Genomic DNA, 25,165 nt, shown 5'->3' on the forward strand with positions numbered 1-25,165 from the left:
TGGCCTCAGAGCTGCCTTAGCTCTACAGAGTGAATTGCATTGCAGACCACATCCAGCTGGAATGCAGCTTTGCCCTTGCACCACGTCACCTCATCGGTGACATTGGTTTTCTGTTTTTTTCCTCTAGGCTTCGGTAATAAAAAGGGCAGCGTCCGAGAGGGATGACTGGAGAGAGGGTGGGAAGCAGGGTTGCTTGGCTGGGTACACCTGATGCATCTAACTGTGTCCCCTGCATTCCTCAAGGTCGAGAAGGAACCGTGGAGGCGAGGCACGTGTTCGGCTGTCCCCAGCCACCGCTTCTTCCAGTGCCGGCACCGAGAGTCACATGGTGGCAGTAGTGAGGGAGGATGGGGACCCAAGGGGAGAGCCGGCAGAACCTGACCCGCGCTGTGGCAGCCAGAGGCAATTCTGCTGCCTTCCATGCACCCCTCTCGTAAGAAAAATCTACCCCTAGTAGATTTGGCAAAGCCAAGTGCTGTTTGCACTGCAGATTAGCTATGGAAAAAGCAGATACACCATAGCTGCTTCAGCTGAAACACAGAATGGTCTGGGTTGGAAAGGACCTCCAAAGGCCATCTAGTCTGACCTCCTCTGCAGTGAGCAGAGGCATCCTCAACTAGATCAGGTTGCCCAGAGCCCTCTGGAGCTTCACTTTGAATATCTTCAGGGACAGGGCCTCAACTACCTCCCTGGACAGCCTGTTCTGGTGTTCCACCACCCTCATGATAAAGAACTCATCCCTAATATCCAATCTAAATCTGTTCTTTTCTAGTGTGAAGGCTTTGCCCCTCATCCTATCACCACAGGCCTTGGTAAACAGCCTCTCTCCAACCTCCTTTTAGCCCCCCCTTCAGGTACTGGAAGGCTGCTATTAGGTCTCTGGAGCCTCCTCTTCTCCAGGCTGATCAACCCCAGCTCCCATAGCCCCAGCAGAGATGCTCCAACCACCTCATCATTTTCGTGGCCCTCCACTGGACCCACTCCATCAGGTCCATGTCCTTCCTGTATTGAGGGCTCCAGACCTGGATGCAGTACTCCAGGTGAGTGCTCACCAAAGCAAAGTGGCAGAATCACCTCTCTGGATCTGCTGTCAGTGCTTCTTTTGATGCAGCCCGGGATGTGACTGGCCTTCTGGGCTGCAAGCACACACTGTCTGCTCATGTACAGCTTCTTCATGAATGTGCCTTTCTCTTTCACAGCTTCCAGCTCTTGGACTTTGAAAAGTCACTGCCTTTCCAGGTGGTAACCAGCTGGATTAGTGTGCCCAAAGATGGCACATGGCCTGCATGGACTGCCTGCCCCTGCCTTCCCTGCACAGTGTGGTACCTAGCAGATGCTTTATGTCTGTGGGGAAACCAGAGTGAAGGCAATGTGCTAATTCACAGTGAGACTTCTGCCTTTTGAACCCACCAGGGCATGGAAATGCACAGTTCAGCCCCATGGGGCAAGCACAGTGGATCTAACCTGGAAAGAGTGGGAAACCTGCACATCTGGAGCTGCTCATGCCGTGAGTTCTTCCCAGTGTCCTCATAAGAAAAGGTAGCATGTCTGTTCTCCTCTGGAGAACACATCTACCTCTGGAGCATAGCTCTCCCTACAGTCACCAGCAGCAGGTGCAACACCACAGGAGGCACATCAGATGTACTGGAATCCTCCATGGGATTTACAAGCAAATACTAACCTCTCCTGAAGCAGGTGGGTGTGAATGGTTTCTTCAATGCAGTGACAACAATAGGACTTTTCTAATCCATTTCTGCCTTGGACTGTGGCAGACTTCAGCTAGTGTACCTTACACCAAGTACCTCACTCCACCATCGGGATACCTTCCAAAGCGAGGCTACTCCTGAACTGTGGCACTGAGCAGAAGTGGCAGTGGGCTCTAGCCACAGTCAGTTAAATTCTGTCTGGTTTTGGTAAGATCATAAAATCCATATTTTGTACAGCTAGCACCTGTCGTATTTCATCTGGAACAGTTTTGTGCTATGATAAGGCTTTAACACCTAGTGTGTTGAACTGATGAACAATATGTTCAACCTCAAGCAACATCCTACTTTTCTCCTACTTTCCCCATGTAATTCAGATAGCAGCTATTATCATCAGTGCTCCAACTCAGCCTGGCCAGTATCCCATCCAGCTTGATCAGTAGTCATTTTAACCCCACATCTTCACACCAAAGTAGCTTTCTTTGACAGCCAGAGATAAACCAAGAGCCCAGGAAAGCCTATTCTGCCCTGAATTAACTGATGTGCCTTCCCAGAATGTTGCTAATCCTTCTTCTCCAGACATCCTATCAAGCTTTACCACAGGTCTTCAACTGCTTTGATGAAGCCATTTTGATTATTGAATTACACAGGAGGGGAAAATATGGATTACTTCCTGCTTCATACAGCAGAATATGAAACACTGTAAAACTGCATTGTCTCTTCTAGGAGAAGAAAAATCACCAGTGGATGTGTATCTGCCAGTCACAAACGATCCCTCCTTGGAAGCACCCAGAAGTAAAACGTGAGTGCTGTGTCCCTTCCGACCTTGCTGATGCTGGTGCTATAAATCTACCTCTGCAAAGATTCTTTCTGATGATGCTTTAAAAGCAGAGGCCCTCACCCTGTGCACAGGCATGGACTCTCCCATTCATCTCACAACTTCTTGTGAGAGCCAGGAGCCTTCCTGGTTCTCTCAGCTGCCTCCATCCCTCCCTGTGCCTCTCTCTCCTTTCGCAGCTAGCTGGCTGGTTCTGGCCTGTGGTTGCTTCCCCATCCAAGGACACTGCTGTTTAATCAGCAGGGTTTTGCAGGGTAAAAAGCTGCAGGGTAGCTGATCAGATAGAGAATAGGGTGATGTCAACCTGCTGTAGAATAAACAGCTGTGTGCTGCACTCTTATGTGTTTTTTTCAACTTAGTAATGTTAGTAATGCTTACACACAAGCACCAGAGAAGAGCGAGGTATCATGTATCACAGTATCACTTAGGTTGGAAAGGACCTCGAGGATCATCGAGTCCAACCTATCAACACAGACCCCATGCCTAGACCATGGCACCAAGTGCCACATCCAATCTCCCCTTGAACGCCTCCAGGGTCGATGACTCCACCACCTCCCTGGGCAACCGGTTCCAATGACGAATGACTCGCTCGGTGAAGAACTTCCTCCTCACCTCGAGTCTAAACCTCCCCTGGCGCAGCTTGAGACTGTGTCCCCTTGTTCTGGTGCTGGTTGCCTGGGAGAAGAGGCCAACCCCTTCCTGGCTACAACCACCCTTCAGGTAGTTGTAGAGGTAAGACTAAGTGCCTATGGGATGTGTTAGGTGCATGGGCTGTGATGTGCCTGCTGTGTCTGTATGGAATGGGAGCATGACAAGGATGCCAGTGCAGGCCTCAGTCACACCCCCACAGAACAGCTTCTCCTCTGCCCTTAACCAGCACTCAGGCAAACCAGGAAAACCCACATCAAGCCACCTGCCATGCTCACCTGTGAGGGGCAAAGCCAGTTGTGTGTGTGCCCCTAGGGCTGGCGGTGCCAGACAGAGCCAGACTGCACAGCAGCTCTGGGGATGGGGGTGATGGGCAAATTACTCTAGCATTTTGATCCAATTTAGCTAACACCTTACACCTTGCCCCAAAAAAAGGGCATGGGGGGATTTTTTCCAAAGTCCTCAAACCTGTCATTTAGATCTTTTCTAAAGAAAATGTTTTATTACAAAGATAAAATCATTAAACCAAGTATTTTAGTCCCTCTGTCCCTACTGATGCCCATCCATATTTCTGCTTCATTTTAGGCTGAAAAGAACTTCATTTTTGTTTTGCAGTTTGGTTGCTGAAGGGAAGAATCTCATTGTTCACTGTCTTCACTTGAAGCAGGCACTGCTTCAGGAGGTAGACAGGAAGGGGTCCCTGGGTTATTCTGTAACTGCAATGCCCAGAAAACACAATTCTTGCAGGAGTTAGGGTTATTTGCAGCCTCTTTGTGAGAAACCTGCAAGCTCTGCATCATATCAGATAGCTCACAAGATTTTCTTACAACAGATTATCTCTGGCAATGATTTCCAGAGAGTTCATTTATTGCAAAAAGATCAAAGGTAATTTCATTCCTGTCCTAACACTTACAACAGTCGTGGTTTTGAAAGTCCTAATGCCAAAGCAAGCATTCCAATAAGCTGCCTTCTTGCCTGATCATCTGAACAGTACTGAAGTTTCCTTCACAGCTGTGTGTTGGGGGAACATCAGCCCAGCCTGGGACTGATGACACTGTGCACTGCCACAGCTGTGGAAAGGAATGGGGAAAGCAGGGAGTGAAATTCCTGGGGGCTTTTCTTGTTCCAGTAAATCTGAACCCGGATCTCCTAATAGCCCAGCCAGCGTTTAGGAGTGGTGATGGGGTACAAGCTGGTCACTGCTTTCAGCTGTTTTAACAGTAAAGTGTGAGGAAGAGAAAGAGAAAGAGCTTTAGGGCTGGAGGTGAGACTAACCCAAGAATCTCAGAAGACACAGAGTTCATATCAGGCAGCAATTAATGTAATCTGTCATTTCTGTCAGTGCTTATTCCTGATTCAGCGAGGCACGTGTTGACACAGATGATCACAGTCCAAGCAGCAGGTTAAGCACGAGTCATGGAATCAGATCAGAAGCAAGATTCTTAAAACATCACAAAACCGCTAGGACATGGGAGGAGAGAACTTCTGACGGTAAATACCAACTAAAATGAACAATGATCTGCTTATCTTTCTTTATACCCCAATCGTTTAAAGCTTGGAGAGCAATCAGCTGCTGGACACGGTGAGGTGTGGAGCAGGACCCAATCAGCATCCCTTCGCAGGGGCTAAGTGCTGCTCATTGGTGTCCCCTGCCACTGGGCTCATATAAGCTCAGTGCTGGAGTGCAGCAAAGGCACTTTGCTGATGCGACCGAAGGTGGTAAGTCTGTTCCTGAACTGCTTTCTAATGGCAGACTGCATGGGAGCAATGCCTACTAACCAGGTAACTTTGTTGTGTAGGGGACTGAAAGGAAAAGGAATCCACAGCCTTCCCTCTGCTTCTCAGCCTCTTCAAAGCTTGACTCTGCTTTGGGGAGTGCCTGAACTTTCAGCAAGATCTGAATAAATCTGAAAACTAAGGAGATTCTGGCTTCATGCTGCAAAGTCAGTCAGGTTGCTGGAAAGCTCGTGCAGTTTCCATCCATGGAAGTCTTCAAGACTGGAAGACAAAGCCCCGAGTGAACTGGTCTAATCTTAGTGCTGATCCAACTTAGAAGAGAAGGCTGGACTGGGGACCTCCTAAAGTCCTTTCCAGCCTGGGTCACTCCATGATCCTGTTAAACCCATGTTGCATTTGTCTTGCTCAGTGACAGCAATACCATTTCTTTAAAACAAAGCAAGGCAATGGCATCTTGCTTTGACTGGGGCATATTGGCAGGTAGCTCTCTCTGCTCTGCTGAGTTCATCTGATTTTCCTGCAGTTTAATTCATGAGTGTCTCGTATCAGTGCAGTCTGATAACCTAATAATTGCAATCTCCTATCTGCAAGGTACTCTGTAAACATTGGCCTGTGTTCTTTGCTGTATATCTTCAGTAAGTGGCAGCAGCTGCATAATTGCACGTTAGCATGGCGTACTTCCAAGCTCCAGTGGATATTTCCATTGACCCTTTGTCTAGCCTGTGCTATCTCATGCTTCTCTCTTTAGAAGACAGTCATGAGGCTGTTACAGGGCACCTGTAATAGCTTAGATGTCTTTGGTGGCTGATCAAGCACAGCTGAAGCTTCAGGCAAGGGTTAGGAGGAGCATTAGCAATAAGTAATAGTTATGGGAATCAAGAGAGGACACAACTTTGCTTTGTGTCATAAGGTGACTTGAAACTGCACTGGAGTCAGCATGGGGAGATGTTTACACTGGACATTGCTCCTCTCAGCCCTACAGGATGTGACTGCTGAGGCCATCAGCAGGGGAGCGGCTCACTGGTGTCATGTCAAGGCCTCCAAAAGATGAGAAGGTCAGATTCTTCCCATCCTTTGGTACTGTTTCAAGTCACCACCTTGCATAGATACTGTTGGTATTCCTATACTTGAGGTAGTTTTTAATATTACCTTCAGAGAGACAGTGGGCTGGACCATAGCTTAGCTTAAATATGAATCTAGGCGTAGGGCACAGTGATGCAGAGATGGATTCAGATGTCTGCATGCAAACATCTGTGTAGTCCTGCAGCACTATGCCAGGAATAAACCAAACTTTGAGGAGACTTAGGAGAAATTCTCCAGTAGAGAAGAATGTAGCTGTTGACCTAGTCAAGAGGCAAGTCTTGTTTCTTTGTTCCCTGGGCTTCTAGAAAATAGGTCTGTATCTACTTTGGGTGAGCAAGCAAATGAAACACCACCCCCACCCCACCCCACCCCGCCCATCTTGCCATTTTCTTCTATCAGATGTTAAGGGAACTGAGCACAGCAAGGTGGAAAGCCAGTCATGCTCTTCCCTCTAGGAACCAACCACTTCAGCATCGTGTGCTGCCTCCAACTCTCAGTTTTAGGTCCAGGCTGTCTTCCCTTGCAGGGATGATGCTGGGGCCTGCAGTGCTTTGTGGTGGTGAAGAGGGAGGTGGTTGGGTGCTGCTGTTCCGTGGCAGGTGCCTGAGTGGTGTCAGGGTTCTCCTGAGCCCCTGGAGAGATCACCCACTTTCACCCAGGGTTGCCAGGTCACTGTCCCCATTTTGTGACATTGGGCTGCCCATGTGCTCAGCAGGAATGCAAAGGCTCTACGAACAAAGCTGGGGTGCAAACCCTGGTGTAGAGGGGGACCGGTGGCATTGCGTCCCTCTCCAGTAATCCCCACAGCTTGATGTCACTCCTGCAGCTGCCCCATGGGAAAGATGGGACACAGGCAGTACACCCATGGAGTCAGAGCTGGAGGGCTTTTGCAGGGCCCCAGAGCCAATGCTAGCAGCCTCCCTCAGGGCCAGCATCCACAGACACAGGGAAGCCACATGCTGGTAGAGAGAGAAAATGCCTGCAAAAGCATCCCTAATAATTTCAGCCCCCCACCTCTCCCCTTTTTTCATCCCACTGCAAAACAGTGGAGATGGGCATCACCAGAAATAAAAAGGGGAAAAAAACCTACTTGTAAAATCTGTTTTGCCAACCTTTCAGTTAGGAACCAGGGACCTCAGTTGTGAAAGTGTGCTCACCACCTCCGGTATGCTGCAGCTTATCTCTTCTTCACCCACAAGTGACTTTTGATCCTTCCCAGCTAATTCATCAGGTAAATATGGATTTGCTTGGGGAGACATGCTCAAGGCTGACACAAATCCTGACTAGCAAGGAAGTTAACTATTTCTTTCCCCCCTGCCAAGAAGCAGCAAGTTTGGTGGTGGAGGGGAAGAGTGCTGAGAAGCAAAGTTTACTGTGAGAGTTTTTTGCTTGACCAGCTGCAGGGTCCAGGCTGTTCAGCATGACTTCCCTGTACCCTCATGGTCTTTCACTGCATTGTGGGGCTGAGGTTGGTGTCTGCAGGGGAGAAAAGACAACTCGGCACCTAATGATGTGGATCAGTGTCCCCTGCCTGCCATATTGCTTCAAGCTTCAGCTGCAGAGCCAGGAGGTGGCATGAGGTTGCTGACCTCTATTTTCAAGATGCTTGAGCACCTCTGGCTGAGAAGAAAGCTCAGCTGCACAGCGTGGGCCATTTTAGCCCTCTGCTGTAGCTAGAATAACAGTGTGGTGTATTTCTGTGTTTCAGGGACTCCCCAGCACACAGGGAGTGAACTGCAGCCCCATCTTCCTGGACAGGGAGGAAATCACAGCTCTAACTTCAGGTGGTCCCACTGTGCTGCTTCAAAGCACCTCCTGCCAAGTGGCTGAAGCAAGCAAGAGAGCAGAAGGAGGATGGCAGAAATGGTAATTAAGGCTGCCCTCTGGCTCGTGTGAAGCCACAAATTAATGGGATAATCTGGGCCTGGCCATGACTGTGTGCTGTCTGCTTGCCTGGCTGTTGTGAGTCAGCAGGTCTTCACATGCACTGCAGACAGTTTGGGTGTCATGAAGGGGTGGAGCAGTAACTTTATGGCCTGGGATGAAGATGATGCTCACCAGACCTATTAGCCTGTGCTATCTGTGCTGTGCGTGTTGGCTTCAACATCCTTCTGTCAGCTGCCGGAATTCCCTCCCCAGTGAAGCAGCTGAAGTGGATTTCCCACATCCTCTCCACGTGGTAGCAGGCCAGGTTCTTTTGTAGGCAGAGCTCTATGTTTAGAAATGAGCTATTTCTTCTTCGTGCCACTGATGTGGTTCTATCAAACTGCAAAATTACATCTTTGTTCTCAGCCTGACATTAAATGGAGAAGGAAGGTTCTGCATCATACCCTTGAGAATTCCCACTACAGTAAAGTTGCCAAGAGCACTACACTTGCTCTAACTGCAAAATACACCATGACAGGAGTGTAGGAAGATAGGGCAGGCTATGCTACAACAAGCAGGTTAACACCAACTTTCATCACCAATCAAAGTAAGACACAAGTCTGCAACCATGACCCTGTTGAGCTGCAAGGTCCCTTTACTCAGCACAGGCTGAAGCAGGGCAAATTCATTTTGGGACCAAGCCAGAAGGGAAGCTTCCAGTTACCAAAAATATGTGCCTGTCCTCCATGGGACTGGTTTCCTTGGTACAAAAGGGTGGGATTGAAGAGTCACAGCAGAGAGGTCATGCCAAAGCTGCTTGTAACTCTTGTTATATCAGCAGCACCTGCTGAGAACAAACTGCACAAAGAGAGCCCATCTTTTGCCTGTGTATACTCTGGTGACAGGGAAACCAGCACAGCAAATCACCATGGTCACAGAGCAAAGGTACCATTAGAGCTGCTGTGTTTAAGAGCCACTAAGGAATTCAACCTTTGCAAACTTGTTTAACCCTTGTCTGGAGCCACTTTTACCTGCTGTGCTCCTGTAGTTGTTCCTGATAATGTCATTTTGCTTTACTTTTTTGATGCTGGGAAACAAAAAAGCATTTTTCTGTCACCTTCCCCAGACCCCCCCAAGATGTACAGCCTGCTCTCACCATCAGCCACCTGTGTCATTTCCAGTCTGATGAACTCTCCTCTAGTTAAGCTGGTTTACTGTGGAACTTTCTCTGTACCCCTGAGGACCTTTGCTACCTTTCCCTGACATTTTGTTTCTATCAGATATCTTTTTTTCACTTTTATTACACTCAAGTGCCAGAGCAGAGATGTTCTGGCACTTTGTGCCTGCTACCACCATACACATTTTTTTTATCTCAATTTGACACTGTATCCCTCAGCATCCTCCTGGAGGAACTGGCTGCACATGGCTTGGGTGGGTAGACAGTGCTGGGTGAAAAACTGGCTGGATGGTCAGGTCCAGAGAGTGGTGGTGAATGGAGTTAAATCCAGTTTGCAGCTGGTCACAAGTGGTGTTCCCCAGGGCTCTTTAATGTCTTTATCAATGACCTGGATGAGGGAATTGAGTGCACCCTCAGTAAGTTTGCAGATGACACTTAACTGGGTGGGAGTGTTGATCTGCTTGAGGGTAGGAAGGCTCTACAGAGAGAGCTGGACAGGCTGGATTAATGGGCTGAGGTCAATTATGTGAGGTTTAACAAAACCAAGTGCCAGGTGCTGCACTTGGGTCACAACAACCCAATGCAATGCTGCAGGATTAGGGCAGAGTAGATGAAAAGTTGCCCAGCAGAGAAGGACCTGGGAGTGCCGGTTGACCACTGGCTGAACATGAGCCAGCAGTGTGTTCAGGCATCCAAGAAGGCCTACAACATCCTGGCCTGCATCAGGACTAGTGTGGCCAGCAGGAGCAGGGAAGTGCACTAAGGAGTGCACTAAATGCAGAGCACTGAATTTTCTAGTGGAGTGAATGTTTCAATGTACACTAGAGCAGAGGATCATTTACTGAAGATGGTGGCCAGGTGTACATGGCGTGGTGTACCACCTGACAGAGGCACCTTTGTGCCTCTGTTATGTTGAGGTTTTTGAAATGCCAGTATCACAGTACACCTGAGCATTTTGGTGGCTTTTAGAGCAGATGGAAAATAGCTGCTGCTGTGGGGGAAAGCTCATTTAAGTGAGTTATTGCCCCACATTCATTTACCAGCACTCAAGAGAGTTTGTGATGTGCATGGTTGGAAGGGACCTCCAGAGATCATTGAGTCCAACCCCACTGCCAAAGCAGGATCACTTAGGGTTGTCCTCACAGGAATTAATCCAGGTGGATTTTGAAGGTCTCCAGAGAAGGAGACTTGAGCTCTATGCAGGCTGGCCACTCTGCCTTCACACCCAAATGTCATTTCCTGCCTTTGACAAGTGTTAACCTGGGGCCTGACTGCACGCTTTTCCTCCCAGTTGATTGTGTGTCTGTGTTTCCACAACACAGGAGCTGACCAAGACATGCCTGCTCACAGACAGCAGCTGCAGGGGAAGTCAGGAAAGTGAAGCTGACAGCACGTGGATTCTTCCCAACTTGCCCAGTCGGTGCACGTGGACTGCTGCAACGCCAGCTGCCATGTCTCCACACTCCTGCATAGCCTTGTGAGTAATTCTGTCATCCTGGCTCTTCAGGGTGCAGACAGCTCAGTATCTTCTTTCTCTTCTGAAGACAAAGTGCTATTGTTGCAACAGAAGTCAGTAGTTTGGCAGTATGTTATGTTAATGACAGATACTTTTCCAGGAGGCAAAACCTACCTAGTATCTCCTCTCCAGGAAGAGCTTTCCCACTCCCTTGAGTCCTGCAGAAAGACATGGCTGGCTCGAGACTCAGATCTGTGCTTCCCAGCACGCTTTGGAAAGCATCTGCTAGACTGGGGCATCTCCTTTCAGAAGAACTAAGATGAACATATTTTAGAGGTAGATTTCAACCAGGGCCTTGTACACCTCTAACCAAGTGTAATGCAGTGTTGGCTCTCCTGGTTGTACTGTAAGGCATGAAGATTCCTCGATGCTGTTGCACTCATCCTGTTACACGGTGCACAAAGTCAGCAAAGGGCTGCAGGCTGACTGCCCTTCTCCATTCAAACAGTCCAAGGCTGTGTGTAAGGAGATTTCTAAGTAGTAGCAATACCTTCACCTAAGAGACTTCCATGGAAACAGGTTGCCAAAACTGGGCTTTTAAATAAGCAGAAAATGGCCCACACAGAGGTTGCCCGCTCTTTGTAAGCAAGCCAAGAGCGCAGTGCAAGGTGAATTGACAGTTATGAGTGCCTCTTGTCCTCACAGCAGCAAGTTTCCTCCTGGGGTGAGGCAAGCTTGCCAAAATACCCAGACTAGGCTAGTCGAGAGGAGCTTTAATGGCCCAGCAAACCAGACCCAGACAAGGTAATAAAGGTAAGGCTGTTCTATAAATGTCAGGAGAACTGTGGACATTTCTCTGGCTGTGCTGAAGATGTAAAACATGAATTCAGCTCCAGCATATGAGGAACTGGAGCCCATGGGAGGTGTGACACTGCTCTGTGTGGATACCTGCCAGCTGGGAGCTGACTGGGGGAGTTTCATACTGCATGCCAGGCAGGACATGGACACAGCACGGCCATCAGCATGTGTGAAGACCAAAATAGGCTCTGGGTCTGGGCCATGAAAAAGGGAGGAGTAGGCTCCAGAACCTCAGAGCAGGTTCAGCAAACATGCTTCAAGGCACTCAGGGCGATCCTTGCAGCTAGTGTCCACGGATAGAATTAGCTCTTTTCAGCCAAAGTGTTGGCTTTTTTTTCCTCCATTATCACACTGAACAGGATAACATTCTTGGGGTTTACCAATTTAGCATCAGGGTGCCACTGGGCAGAGAGGCACAGCTGGTGCCAGGGCTCATCCTACACCCCACATTAGAAGAGATGGGCAGCCAGGCATCAGAAAGCTCCCTGGATAAGTCTTCTGTTTGAAGGGGACCATGCAGTAGCACTGGGGCAGGGACTGAAACATAGCAGTGAAGAAAATACACTGGGACACACCACACTTTTGTTTTGCAGCAGTGTATGGAGAGGGTTGCTTGGTTTCTGTGCCCTGGGTAGATCACAAATGACAGCCAATGTACAAAACATCTCTGGGCTTTCTGAGGTTCCCATGTGAAACCTGATTGAGTTCTGGGGGTAGAAGCAGGGGATGGGGTGGAGGAGGACAGTGATGTTATTTTAATTAAGAATATTTTTCCCCCCAAGAATACAGGTAGACTAGTTCTGATAGCCCTTGAGCCCACTCTAACCTGCCATAACCTCAGCAGCAATCACTTGGTTTACCAGGACTGGTTTTCCCCTGGATATCTTATGGAATAACAGGCCATCAGTAAAAGCAGAAATCCTGGAGAAAAAACATCCTTGTCCACTGCAATCCTGAGCCTATACCAGCAGCTACAGGCCTCAATGTCCCCACCACATCCTTTAGGGGCACCAAAGACATTGGCCACAGACCCTCGTATCCCCATACACCTGCTGCCTGCAGACTCCTGCACAGAGCTCATGCAGCTGGGGAGGAGAGCTACTATTATTTTTGTAGTAAAATATGGTAGTGATTAGGAAATAAAATTGATAGGACCTGCAGAAAATTTGCCCCAGGGTGAGGGAAAGGCTGTTATTTTTAGGGGATGGTAGCTGGTGGCAATGCAAAAGAGTTGTCCTCTTTCTGGTTCCCACCTTTTCCCGCCTGGCACAGCTCACCCTGGAGCAGGTTCTCTTCCACTTCCCTGTCCCCTCACCAGGCTCCATCATTGCAGACTCTAGAGCTGCAAAACATCTCTCCATTCCACATCATGCCTTGCTGGGGTTCAAAGGGCATGGTAGCTTCTTGTTTACCACAATTACTAGCTGAAGGCACATGTCCTTACTTTCTTCTCTTGAGCTGGCTTCCTGCAATCCAGATGTGTAATGTAAGGGACAGGCTCTAGTTAAATGCCAGCTGAAGGAGATGGAGTTTCCCCATGCCATGGCTCAACCCCACTGAAAACCCTGAGCATTTTGGTGGCTTTTAGCACAGATGGCAAATAGCTGCTGCTGTGGGGGAAAGCTCATTTAAGTGAGCATTGCCCCACATTCATTTACCAGCACTCAAGAGAGTTTGTGATGTGCATGGTCACACAATGGAGGGAGAGGTAGCAGCACTATAAAACTCATTTCTGGGCTTGAGATGTAAGAATGCTGACTCCTTTTAGTAGTAAAGACCTGCACTAAACTACTACCCCCCTACTCTTGCAAACAAGAGGTGTTCATACCAAGCTTGCAAAACTTGGAGGGAGGCGTCTGTGTCTCTAAGAAAATCAGGATGTCATCAGCTGTGCAAGGGGAAGCTGAGCAGCAAAGAATTGGAGCTTTGGCACTTCACCCTGCTCAAAAAAGACAGGTGCTGGCTGCCAACCAGGGGCAATGCATTTGTGGCCCAAATAAAGGCAGTTCTCATCAATATTTTCCCTCCATCTTCTGAGAAGTCCAAGGACACGAGTTGCCTGGCTGCACGGTGAGTTTGGTTGTGCACTTGGCAAACAAAGTTGTTTTTTTTGATTATGGTTGCAATTGCTGTGATGTGGTTCCTGGCTTCTGCTGGAGTCTGGCAGGGGCTAGCAAAACTGGGAGGCTGGGTTGCACAGATCAAAGTGCTCAGTTTAATTATTTGCAAAAAAATCCCCCAAACTCTCCAGAGTCCTCTATGGCTTGGGCCTCCCTGATGGCTTTGAAGTTCTGGAAGTCCTGGCCAGGCAAGCACCAGTTGGCCCAGAGGTAGCTGAAAATGCTGAGAGCGGAGGTGATGCTGGGTAGGATGTACAGGGCCTTCTCTTTCTCACCTGCTGTGTAAAATCCTAAGGCTTATCAGCTCTTCTCACTTCAGGCCTGGTCTAGGGCCTTGCAGAACAAGACATTTCAGAACAGCTCTGAAATTAATTGCTTTATCTTTTATTTTTTGCAATGCCAAAGAATTAATAATTCATTGCAAGAGTGATAAAAAGCTGTAAGTAGCTCCTAGTGCCGTTCATTGTCAATGAGGACCTTTGCTCTTGGAGATGGGGCATCTCTTGGTGGCTTTGCTCAGCTTACCAAAGCCTCATTTTGAGTTTATCAGGGTTGATATTGTACAACAGTTGTTTTAATCTGACTTTATTTTTTTTCCTCCTGCATTATTTCAGGCCCAAAGAAACAAAGATCTTGCCCAACATCCTGAGGAAAATTGGCTCCACCCCACTAGTCCGAATCAACAAGATTGGGAAGTCCTATGGGCTCAAGTGTGAGCTCTGTGAGTGTTCCCTTTCCACCAGGTTTTTCCGTGCCATGAGGTGAGGGTGAGGGGTGACATTGGAGGGAAGCTTCAGAAGAGGCTTTGTGGACAGCAAGCACAGATGGAGGGGACCAGATGGGGAATGTGTTGTGTTCTCCTGCTTACTAGGGTACACTAAAGTCATTTGTCAGGTCAAACAGGATGGTTTCAGGCTACAATGCACAGGGGCCCAACAGTAATGGAGGCATCACTTTCCCCAAGTAACTGCAGCCTCAAATCAGAACAGAGTTGGGCTGGATTTAGGGATGAGTGGATGACACCATGACAACTGACAGGAATGATGCAGCACCCAGGGTAGTATACCACACACACAGGAGAGACTGGCTGAGCCTTCCCAAAATGTGGTGACTGGAATGGGGCAAAGAGCATGGCAGGAACCTTCCCAGAGCCTGCCCTGGCAGAGGGAGCCAGCTCAGGCTGCAGGATATACACACCAGGGCAGCCCCTGGCCACCAGGCAGAGCTCATGACAGGCTTCAGCCAGGCACCAGACCAATGACTCATAGCTCCACAAGTCCCACACAGGGGGAGCCCTGCTCTGCCTTGGCATCTGCCACTATGCTCCGGTGAGACCTTACCTAGAGAAGTGTGTCCAGCTCAGGAGTCCTCAGCATAAGAAAAATGTGAACCTGTTGGAGTGAGTCCAGAGGAGAGCCGCAGAAATTATCAGAGGGCTGGAACATGTCTTCTATGAAGAAAGACTGAGAGAGTTGGGGGTGTTCAGCCTAGAAAAGAAGACTTCTGAGAGACCTTATGGAAGCCTTTTGGTATTTAAAAGGGAAGGGGGGGTGGGTGTGTTGGGGGGTGGTGGTGTTATAAGAAAGATAGGAACATTCTTTTTAGCAAGACCTGTTGCAATACAGAAAAGGGGTAATGGTTTTAAATGAAAAGAGGGTAGACTGATACAAAGAATAACTTTAGCAAGGAGGGTAGCAAAACACCGTCACAGGTTGCCCAGAAGTGGTGGGTGTCCCATTCCTGGAAACATTCAAAATCAGGTTGGATGGGGCTCTGAGTAACCTGATCTAGTTAAAGATGTCCCTGCTCACTGCAGAGGGATTGGACTAGACAACCTTTAAATAGCCCTTCCAACCCAAAACATTCTATGGTTCTGTGATTGCCTGGCCATGCCACTTCCCCCGGGTCACCTGTGGCTGAGCCTGGGGCTGCTCTCTGCTGCATCACTGTCCTGCAGATGGAAAGAGCTTCCCCTTGGGGACCTTCCCAAAATGCAGCCCAAGGCAGAAGAGTGGGGGCTGCAGACAGACAGGTTTATCAGTGACTCACAACACCAATGCTAGGCCTGCTCAAAGCCAGGCCATGGTGCTGGCTGTGAAGTCAGGTTTGCCAGCAGGACCCAAGTCCTCCCATGGTGGGATGTTAGGGCAGCACTGGTGCTACCTCATGTAAAGGTTATTTTTAGCCTGCTCCCTTGAAAGATAAGGATGATGTGATGAGGCTGTCTCTGTGTATATGGACTTTTCAGTCTTATTTCCTCTAATTCTCTTCAGCCAAATTGGACAGAAGGACAGTAAGATTCACAAGTATCATGTAGCTGGGTAGGAAGATGACTTGATGAGTACTCTGAGTGGGACCTTGCAGTTCTGTATAGCAGCAGGGAATCTTCCCAGGAGCATGCTGTGCATGCTGGCCAGATCCCTTCTCAGGATCTGAGATCCTCAGGCTGCTAGCACTGCAATCTCCCATGCTGCACCACCCTTCTCTTCCAGGAATGAGACTTCAGGGACAGTAGGGCACCATGGAGCAGAGGTGTCAGAGGCAGAAGGACAGGTCTACAATGCCTAGTTCCTCTCAGAAGCAGTCTGTCCCATGGAGGATGTCTCAGTGGGGAGTATTTCTAACGAGAGTAGGAGTATTTGGTGCCAGCAGCAGCAGGGAAGCCAGGATTTGGTGGGATGGTGTCTCCCTCCCCTGGCACAGGAAGGGAGGGAGAGCAGAACAGGCAGAGCAGCTGCGTGGCCATCAGTGAGCTGCAGGTCAGCAGTCTCTTACCAAGCAAATCATAGCTTCATAGAACATCTTGTGTTGTAAAGGGCCTTTAAAAGTCATCTAGTCCAACCCCCTTGCAGTCAGCAGGGATATCTTCAACTAGGTCAGGTTGCTCAGAGACCCATCCAACCTATCCTTGAATGTTTCCAGGGATGGGCCATCTACCACCTCTCTGGCAACTCGTGCCAGTGTTTCACCACCCTCACTGTAAAAAATTACTTCCTTATGCCAAGTCTGATTCTACCCTCTTTCAATTTAAAACCATTACCCCTTTTCCCTGTTGCAAGAGGCCTTGCTAAATAGGCTGTCCCCATCTTTCCTATAGGCCCCCCTGCAGGAACTGAAAGGCTGCAGCAAGGTTCCCTGAAGCCTGCTTTTTCCCAGGCTGAACAAATGCAAGAGTGCTTGCAGCGGTTCTGTGTCAAGGAATCAGCTATGGTTGGACACCATTACCTGGTAATTGCTGTGCCTTCAGGGACTTCTGAGGAGCTGAAATTTTGGCAGTGTTGCATTATAAAATGTAATGATGAGCACAAGATTTGTGTTTTCCCCATAAGGCTGGCTACTCAAGTATTGGGTTATCAACCTGATTTGCCTCTGCTAGGATGAAGTGAATCACAGTATCACAGTATCACAGTATCACTTAGGTTGGAAAGGACCTCGAGGATCATCGAGTCCAACCTGACACCGCAGACCCCATGACTAGACCATGGCACCAAGTGCCACGTCCAATCTCCCCTTGAACGCCTCCAGGGTCGATGACTCAACCACCTCCCTGGGCAACCCATTCCAATGACGAACTCACCTCGAGTCTAAACCTCCCCTGGCGCAGCTTGAGACTGTGTCCCCTTGTTCTGGTGCTGGTTGCCTGGGAGAAGAGGCCAACTCCCTCCTGGCTACAACCACCCTTCAGGTAGTTGTAGAGGGCAATAAGGTCACCCCTGAGCCTCCTCTTCTCCAGGCTAAACAATCCCAGCTCCCTCAGCCTCTCCTCATAGGGCTTGTGTTCAAGGCCTCTCACCAGCCTTGTTGCCCTTCTCTGGACACGCTCAAGTGTCTCAATGTCCTTCTTAAACTGAGGAGCCCAGAACTGGACACAGTACTCAAGGTGCGGCCTAACCAGAGCAGAGTACAGGGGCACTATGACCTCCCTGCTCCTGCTGGCCACACTATTCCTAATGCAGGCCAGAATGCTATTGGCCCTCCTGGCCACCTGAGCACACTGCTGGCTCATATTCAGGTGGCTGTCAATCAGCACACCCAGGTCCCTCTCTGTCTGGGAGCTCTCAGCCACTCCGACCCCAGCCTATAGCTCTGCATGGGATTGCCATAGCCAAAGTGCAGCCCCTGGCACTTGGACTTGTTGAATGCCATCCCATTGGACTCTGCCCATCTGTCCAGTCGGTCGAGGTCGAGGTCCCTCTGCAGAGCCTTTCTACCCTCTAATTGACTAACATCTGCCCCTAACTTTGTGTCATCTGCAAACTTGCTGATGACTGACTCTACCCCTTCATCCAGATCATCAACGAATATGTTGAAGAGGACAGGGCCCAGCACTGATCCCTGGGGGACACCACTGGTGACTGGCCTCCAGCTGGATGCGGCACCGTTCACGACCACTCTCTGGGCCCGGCCCTCCAGCCAGTTCCTAACCCAGCACAGAGTGTAGTGGTCCAAGCCACAGGCTGACAGCTTAGCCAGCAGTTTGCTGTGGGGGACGGTGTCAAAGGCCTTGCTGAAGTCTAGGTAGACCACATCCACAGGCCTCCCCACATCCACCAGACGGGTCACCTGATCATAGAAAGAGATCAGGTTGGAGAGGCAGGATCTGCCCTTCCTGAATCCATGTTGGCTGGACCTGAGCCCTTGGCCATCCTTCAGGTGCATAGTTATTGCTGCCAGGATAATCTGCTCCATCACTTTCCCTGGCACTGAGGTCAGGCTGACCGGCCTGTAGTTTCCAGGTTCCTCCATCCGACCCTTCTTGTGGATGGGGACCACGTTGGCCAGTTTCCAGTCATCTGGGACCTCACCTGTGAGCCAGGACTGGAGGAAAATGATGGAGAGTGGCCTAGCTAGCACATCCGCCAGCTCTCTCAGCACCCTAGGATGGATCCCATCTGGTCCCATGGACTTGTGGATATCCAAGTGGCTCAGCAGGTCCCGAACTAACTCCTCATGGATTTCCAGGGTATTACTCTGCTCCCCGACCCCAACGCCCAGCTCCGGAGACCACTCGTCCTGAACTCCTGCCTTGCTGTTAAACATTGAGGTAAAGAAGGTGTTCAGGACCTCAGCTTTATCCTCATCCTCAGTAACTGTGTTCCCCTCCAGGTCCACTAGGGAGTTCAGGTTCTTCCTGCCCTTCTTCTTATTGTTAATATATTTATAAAAATGCTTTTTATTATCTTTGACTGAGGTGGCCAGCTTCAGTTCCAGCTGGGCCTTAGCCTCCCTAATTTTATTCCTACATAATCTAACAGCTTCCTTGAACATACCTCGAGAAGCCTTCCCCTCCTTCCAAAGGTGATACAGCCTCCTCTTCCCCCTTAAATCCTCCAGGAGCTGCTTGCTCATCCAGGCCGGTCGCCTTCCCCGCCGGCTTGCCTTCCGGCACATGGGAACCGCCAATTCCTGTGCCTTCAAGAGCTCCTGTTTGAAGTAGGTCCAACCCTCCTGAACCCCTTGGTTCATGAGGGCTGGTACCCAGGGGACTTTGCAGACAAGTTTTTTAAATAGGCTGAAGTTCGCCCTTCGGAAGTCCAAGGTGGAGGTTCTGTTGGTGAACCTGAAAGTACCTATTTCTTCCTACTGTCCATAAACCCTCTAGAGCTCAGTACCATCAATTCAGCTCTAGATGTTCATCAAAACCTTAGCAGGAAGAGTCATGCCCCAAGCATTAGCAGTGTGGAGGGCCTGACTGGGAGCCAAGGTGTGCCTTGCAGTTTGAGTGTGCCTTGCAAAGTCTCTGTTACTTGGAAATAGGATAGGATAGGATAGGATAGGATAGGATAGGATAGGATAGGATAGGATAGGATAGGATAGGATAGGATAGGATAGGATAGGATAGGATAGGATAGACCAGACCAGGTTGGAAGATACCTTCAAGATCATCATGTCCAACCTATCATCCAACACCACCCAACCAACTAAACCATGCAACCAAGCACCCTATCAAGTCTCCTCTTGAACACCTCCAGTGATGGTGACTCCACCACCTCCTCGGGCAGCACATTCCAATGGGCCTGTTCCTGCTGGCCACACTGTTCCTGATGCAGGCCAGGATGCCATTGGCCCTCCTGGCTGCCTGGGCACACTGCAGGCTCATGTTCAGCCTACCATCGACCAGCACCCCCAGGTCCCTCTCTGCCTGGCTGCCCTCCAGCCGCTCTGACCCCAGCCTGTAGCACTGCATGGGGTTGTTGTGGTCAATGTGCAGAAGAGTCCTTGAGGCAGGGCAGCAAGGTGTATAGTACTGATGTGGGACTTATAGCAACCACTGTACGATTTTAAACCCATCCTGGGCTTGCTGGGCCTGCCTACTGCAGGGTGCTGCAGGTAGATGAAACTTGGGGGACAGATGAACTACAGGCAGATATACTGATGGGTAATCCCATGACAAGTTTCAGCACTCTGTGAGCAGATGGTGGATGCTTTTCCTTGAGCAAAGGACCATCTGACAGGGTAGAAAAGAGTGTCCACAAATGTCTGCAGTGAGGGCTGGGGGAGCAGAGAGCTGGTGTTCCCTGCTGCACCTTGTCCCTGATGGAGCCTCTCCTCTCATTTCCAGTGGCCAAATGTGAGTACTTCAATGCAGGGGGCAGTGTGAAGGACCGCATCGGCCTGAGGATGGTGGAAGATGCAGAGAAAGCTGGGATTATAAAACCAGGAGACACACTGATTGAACCTACTTCAGGAAACACAGGTGGGAAGGACAAAGATGCTTTCTCTGCCAGGGTACTGGGTAAGGTGGCCTTTCTGAGGGACTGTAGGAAGGGCAAGGGATTTGAGGATCTCTTCCACTTGACAGCTATGAAGACAGATTTGGTCTCCACAGATCTGGCTTCATCCTCACCTCAGCCCCATCCCAGCAGCTGGGGCTCTGAGATGCATCATGAGAAAAATTCCTGAGGGTCTGTAAGGGTCCCACACCTACACAGGTGTGTCTGACAGGTTACCTTGCAGCAAGGCAAACAGCCTGGAGAGCTGAAGGAGCTGGGCACCCCTGGGTGTTTTCAGACTGGGAAGCTCTTAATATTCAGAGAGCTCTCAGAGAAGTTTCCCCTGATGGGCTGGGAGAGAAATAGTCTGTGGGGTTTTCTTCTTTTTCACTGTCATCTCTCTCAGGCATTAGGTTTTGGTACCACCAGAGGGTACAAGACAAGGAAACACAATAGAGGAGCATCCCCCTAAGTTTTCAGCTTACACAGGCTCCTTGGTATAAGGTTCCATGTCCCTTTGATCCCCACCACGGCAGGGAGGTGCATGTGTGCATAGCTTGCTTTACAGCAAACAGCATGATGGAAGCTGTCAAGGCACTCTGGATGGAGTTGAGATCATGTCCCTTGCTGTGTTTCTCATCTCCTCCTCATTAGCCACAAAGGATTTTACTCCTTACTGGCCTGTGGCTGCAGACACCCCAGAGCCAGTCCCTCTTTCCCCCGACCTGTGAAGGGACCTGTGTGCCTCGGGCTGTTCCTCGGGTGGCTGTGCTGGCTCCCCAACCCCGGGGGGCAGTCAGGATGGCACACACTCCCTGTAGCCACCTCCAGTGCCCTCTCACAGGGACGCGCTGCTGCAGCCTCACCTGCTGGGGAGCAGCTGGCTCCATCCATCACTCTCAGTGAAATTGGAGTAGAGACTCTGTTCACCTGCTCGCCACGGGGTGACATGTGCCACTTCGTGTGCGTTTTCCCTCAGCTGAGAGCGTTTGAGGGGGAGGGGAAAATACCTCTGAAGTAAACCACCTCTTTGTTTCCGAGAACAAAGGAAGAGGCCTGAGCCTGGTGAGGGGAAGAAGGTGCTCCCGAGCCTTTCTGCTCACTCTGCTACACTAACAGGCTCCTGCGAGCGAGGGGGTTACTGCAGCTCAGCTTGCCTTTTAGCACACCCTCCCGTGCTCCTGGTGCTCCTGGCACACCCCCAGAGGATCGTGGAGGATGCTCTCACTCGTAGCTCCTTAGTGAGCATTTCTAGGTTATGCTCACCTGTGGGAGAGAGGAGCATAGGAAGCAACACATGGGTCAGCCTTGCCAAATGCTGTTGTCAACCAATTCCCTTTCCTCTCCACCACCTAGGAATTGGACTGGCACTGGTAGCTGCAGTGAAAGGTTACCGCTGCATCATTGTCTTACCGGAGAACATGAGCAAGGAGAAGGTCAGAACTCTCCACACTATCACCCCCAGCAGGGAACATCTCCTCTGTCTTTCTCTGTCTCTCCTTTTCTCGAGACCACATGCCCTCTCCTTTAAAAGGTGACAAGCCCTGCCACACACACTGCCTTGTAGTTATTCAGGTTTCCTCTCTGTGATGGCCTGACTGACAGTGTAGTGTCAGTGGTGGAGCTGGGCTCATGTGCTGGCCAAACACAGTGTGGCTGCAGAGAATCGGAGCAGGATCTGCTGCCTACAAGGACAAGGGCTGGATGGAGCAGAGGAGAAGCAGGCAGGTGCTGAGGCTCAGCTTCTGGTCCTGTTAATTTCCCTTCTGATGTGTCACTTAGTGTCTCTGTGTCTCTATGATTTTCTTTAACCTGGAGACAATTATGATTGTCTGAGGCTTTCTAGAAATGATGGGAGCTGATGCTCAGGTACAACTGCCATCCTGGAGGTGGCAGAAATCTCCACCTTAGCAAGCCAAAAGTCTCACAAACTGCTCATCTGAACTCACACTAGTGAAGCTAGACTTGGACCCTGACAAGGATCAAAACTGAGCCCTCCAAAGTACTGCTTTCATTTCAACCTAAGTCTCATTTAAGCTCAGTCTGGATCAGATGCCCCCTCCAGCTACCATAGGCTTCATCTCCAGGTGGCCCTGACACTCACCTACCCTTCTTTTTTGAACCCCTTTTCCCTGGAGAGGACCTTTCCACTGGATTAATACCCTAAGGCTAATTTGTAGTTGCTTCTTCCATGGGCTTGATGAGGGGAGAGAGGAGATGAGACTTGGAGTAAAGACAGCTTTAACTTCCTCCTTGCATGCAAGGGCTCAGACCACAGCACACAGGAGGTAGTATTCCCTACCCCATTTCTCTTTTGCCCCAGACACCAAGAAATAGCACAGTTGCTACCTCTGCTGTGTCCCTAGCCTGCCTTCTGAGTAGGGCAGGGCACAAGGCCAGGCTTGAATCTGTGTGCCAGCCTCAGGCAGGAAGCCCTGAGTGCCAGGAGGGTGCCAAAGATAGTAGAGCTAAGTATCTCCAAATGCTAAAAGTCTCCCATGTGCAAAGTCCCTTTGGCATCTGACACTGCCATGAGCTCACAGGCTAGGATTACCATTGCTATGTGAGTTACCTTACCTCTCTTCCCTCCCAAAGGTTGACATTCTGAGGGCACTGGGCGCTGAAATTGTGAGGACCCCCTGTGGCAGCTTCGACGCCCCGGACTCTAACATCCGTGTCGCCTGGAAGCTGAAAAGTGAAATCCCAAACTCCCACATCCTGGACCAGGTATACATCATTCCTCCACTGACACCTCTACCAAACACAGCTTATAGCTTGTGCTCCAAGGGTGCCTGCGTCTGGGGGCTCCATTCAAACCGGCAGCAGAGGCAGATTTCATCAGCGGCTTATGGCGCCGGAAACTCAGTCGCTCCTCTGTAAATCACAGGGTGGCAGAAACAAAACAAGGGACACTTCCAAACCTGCAATGCTTCTGCCAAAACTTGGGTGTGGGGGAGGCTGGGTTTTCTTGCACAATTCAAAGACTTCAGATTTAACTTTGACCTGAAAGAAAAAATAACTTTTAATGCCTGGCCAGCAGCCTCTGTTCTGCCTCAAAACCGAGCCTCAGGCTGTAAAGGGCAAACGGTGATGATTCACACCAGCTGTTCCTGCAGCACTGGTTCTTGTACAGGAGGGCACTTCTCCCTTTAGCCTGACCTTGCTGCAGGAAGGCATCCCCACAGTGAGTAGGGAGTCCCCACAGTGCAGAAAAGTCAGGGAAGCTCCATTCTTTTGAGGAAAACCCAAAGGAGTTCAATATCTGAATGCACCTTTCAGAAGCAGCACATGGGACTGCATACATTTCAGTGCCCTACCCTTGCAGCCCCTGGGGTGAATCCCTCTGGGCACAGTTCTCAGCCACATAACTTGCTGGGAGCAGTGTCAACCAGAAAACTGACAGAGCAGCCCTCAAAAGGATATAGATATATATACACACATATATATATGGTACTTGAAAAAAATTCTCTAATATGGCATTTGACATTTGAGGAGAGGTTTTTTGTTTGCTTGCTTTCTGAGCTTTTTAGTATTTTGGGGCTGTGTTCAACTTTTTCAAGGTAACTGGAAAAGTTAAAATGTTTCTGGAGCCCCTTTTACAGGAAGGATCTGGAGGTGCTGGAGTGTGTCCAGAGAAGGGCCACGAGGATGAGCAGAGGGCTGGAGCACCTCTCCTATGAGGACAGACTGAGGGAGTTGGGGCTGTTCAGTCTGGAGAAGAGAAGGCTCTGAGGAGACCTTATTGTGGCCTTCCAGAATTTTAAGGGGGCCTACAAGAAAGCTGGTGAGGGACATTTTAAGGGTGTCAGGTAATGATAGGACTAGGGGGAATGGAACAAAAATAGAAATGGGTAGATTCAGATTGGATGTTAGGAAGAAGTTCCTCACCATGAGGGTCATGAGACACTGGAGCAGTTTGCCCAGGGAGGTGGTAGAAGCCTCATCCCTGGAGGTTTTTAAGGCCAGGTTGGATGTGGCTCTGAGCAACTTGACCTAGTGTGAGGTGTTCCTGCCCATGGCAGGGGATTTGGAACTGAATGATCCTTGAGGTCCCTTCCAACCCTGACAATTCTATGATTGTATGATTCTACCTCAGGGATAGCTAAAATGCCCAGAAACTCTGGGTGTTAAAGCTAGGGCTTCAGCAAAAGCACCAGATTGCAGAAAACCCAGCACTGCAGCTTATGGGACAGCTGCACCTTCCCCACACTGAATGGGCACCGAGCTACAGGGAGGGAGTGTTTATGGGCACGTTTAATCTTCCAGTGTGAACAAATCCCAAGTCTCCTCGGAAATCTGTCCCAAAGTGACAGCCAGGAGGAACACCTGTGACCTGGCCTAGCCAGATTGCAGTCCACCTCTCATCAAGGAAGGGAGGGGGAAGTTGCATGCTTTGTGTAAAGCTCACCAGGAGCTATTGCTAGTTTGGTATTTGACCTATGCTTCACGCAGTAACTCATGCTGTTCTCTGTTGAAATAAACAGTACCGAAATCCAAGCAACCCCCTGGCTCATTACGACACCACAGCTGAGGAGATCCTGGAGCAGTGTGAAGGTACTGCCTGTGCTGTCATTTCTACGTGCTGGGGAGGTGCACAGGGCTATAACCCTCTTTGAGAGGCTCATTTTACATACCCTATTAACCTAAATGTTTAGAAATGGCCAGAAGGGCCTCTGTAAGTGAAGGCACCCTTAATAATGCTAACAGGCAGAGTGTAGCAACTTCTCATAATCCACTCCAGGTAGATCTGAGCCTGCAGGGCTTCCCTGCTATGGCCCCCTATTTCAAAAGCCTAAGGGAGGAGATTGGAGTGCTAACAGCTTAAGGCTATACCCAAGAATGAAGAACCTATCTCTTGTTGGCTACAACATCTCTGTTTTAGCCCCAAGAGGCCTCACCAGAACATGGCAAACTGCGTTTGATCCAGCACACTCATTCACAAGTCAAAAAAGACTGAAACTTCACA

The 25,165-nt window shown here is 49.7% G+C and overlaps 1 protein-coding gene across 1 annotated transcript in view; it reads left to right on the forward strand.

Annotated features, from left to right (window-relative positions):
• The first annotated feature begins 7,848 nt into the window (after window positions 1–7,848).
• LOC137449608 (cystathionine beta-synthase-like) overlaps window positions 7,849–25,165 on the forward strand; it is a 29,595-nt gene continuing 12,278 nt past the window's right edge. Inside the window, exons 1-7 of the mRNA XM_068155297.1 lie at window positions 7,849–7,875; window positions 10,375–10,529; window positions 14,101–14,207; window positions 20,049–20,183; window positions 21,556–21,635; window positions 22,795–22,926; window positions 24,684–24,753. Coding sequence (XP_068011398.1) covers window positions 7,864–7,875; window positions 10,375–10,529; window positions 14,101–14,207; window positions 20,049–20,183; window positions 21,556–21,635; window positions 22,795–22,926; window positions 24,684–24,753 — 691 coding nt within the window. The 5' untranslated portion in view covers window positions 7,849–7,863. The remainder of the gene's footprint in view (window positions 7,876–10,374; window positions 10,530–14,100; window positions 14,208–20,048; window positions 20,184–21,555; window positions 21,636–22,794; window positions 22,927–24,683; window positions 24,754–25,165) is intronic.

Source organism: Melanerpes formicivorus, unplaced genomic scaffold, assembly GCF_026170545.1.
Source record: "Melanerpes formicivorus ecotype bairdi unplaced genomic scaffold, bMelFor1.0.p_v2 SCAF_30, whole genome shotgun sequence".
NCBI classification, from domain to species: domain Eukaryota; kingdom Metazoa; phylum Chordata; class Aves; order Piciformes; family Picidae; genus Melanerpes; species Melanerpes formicivorus.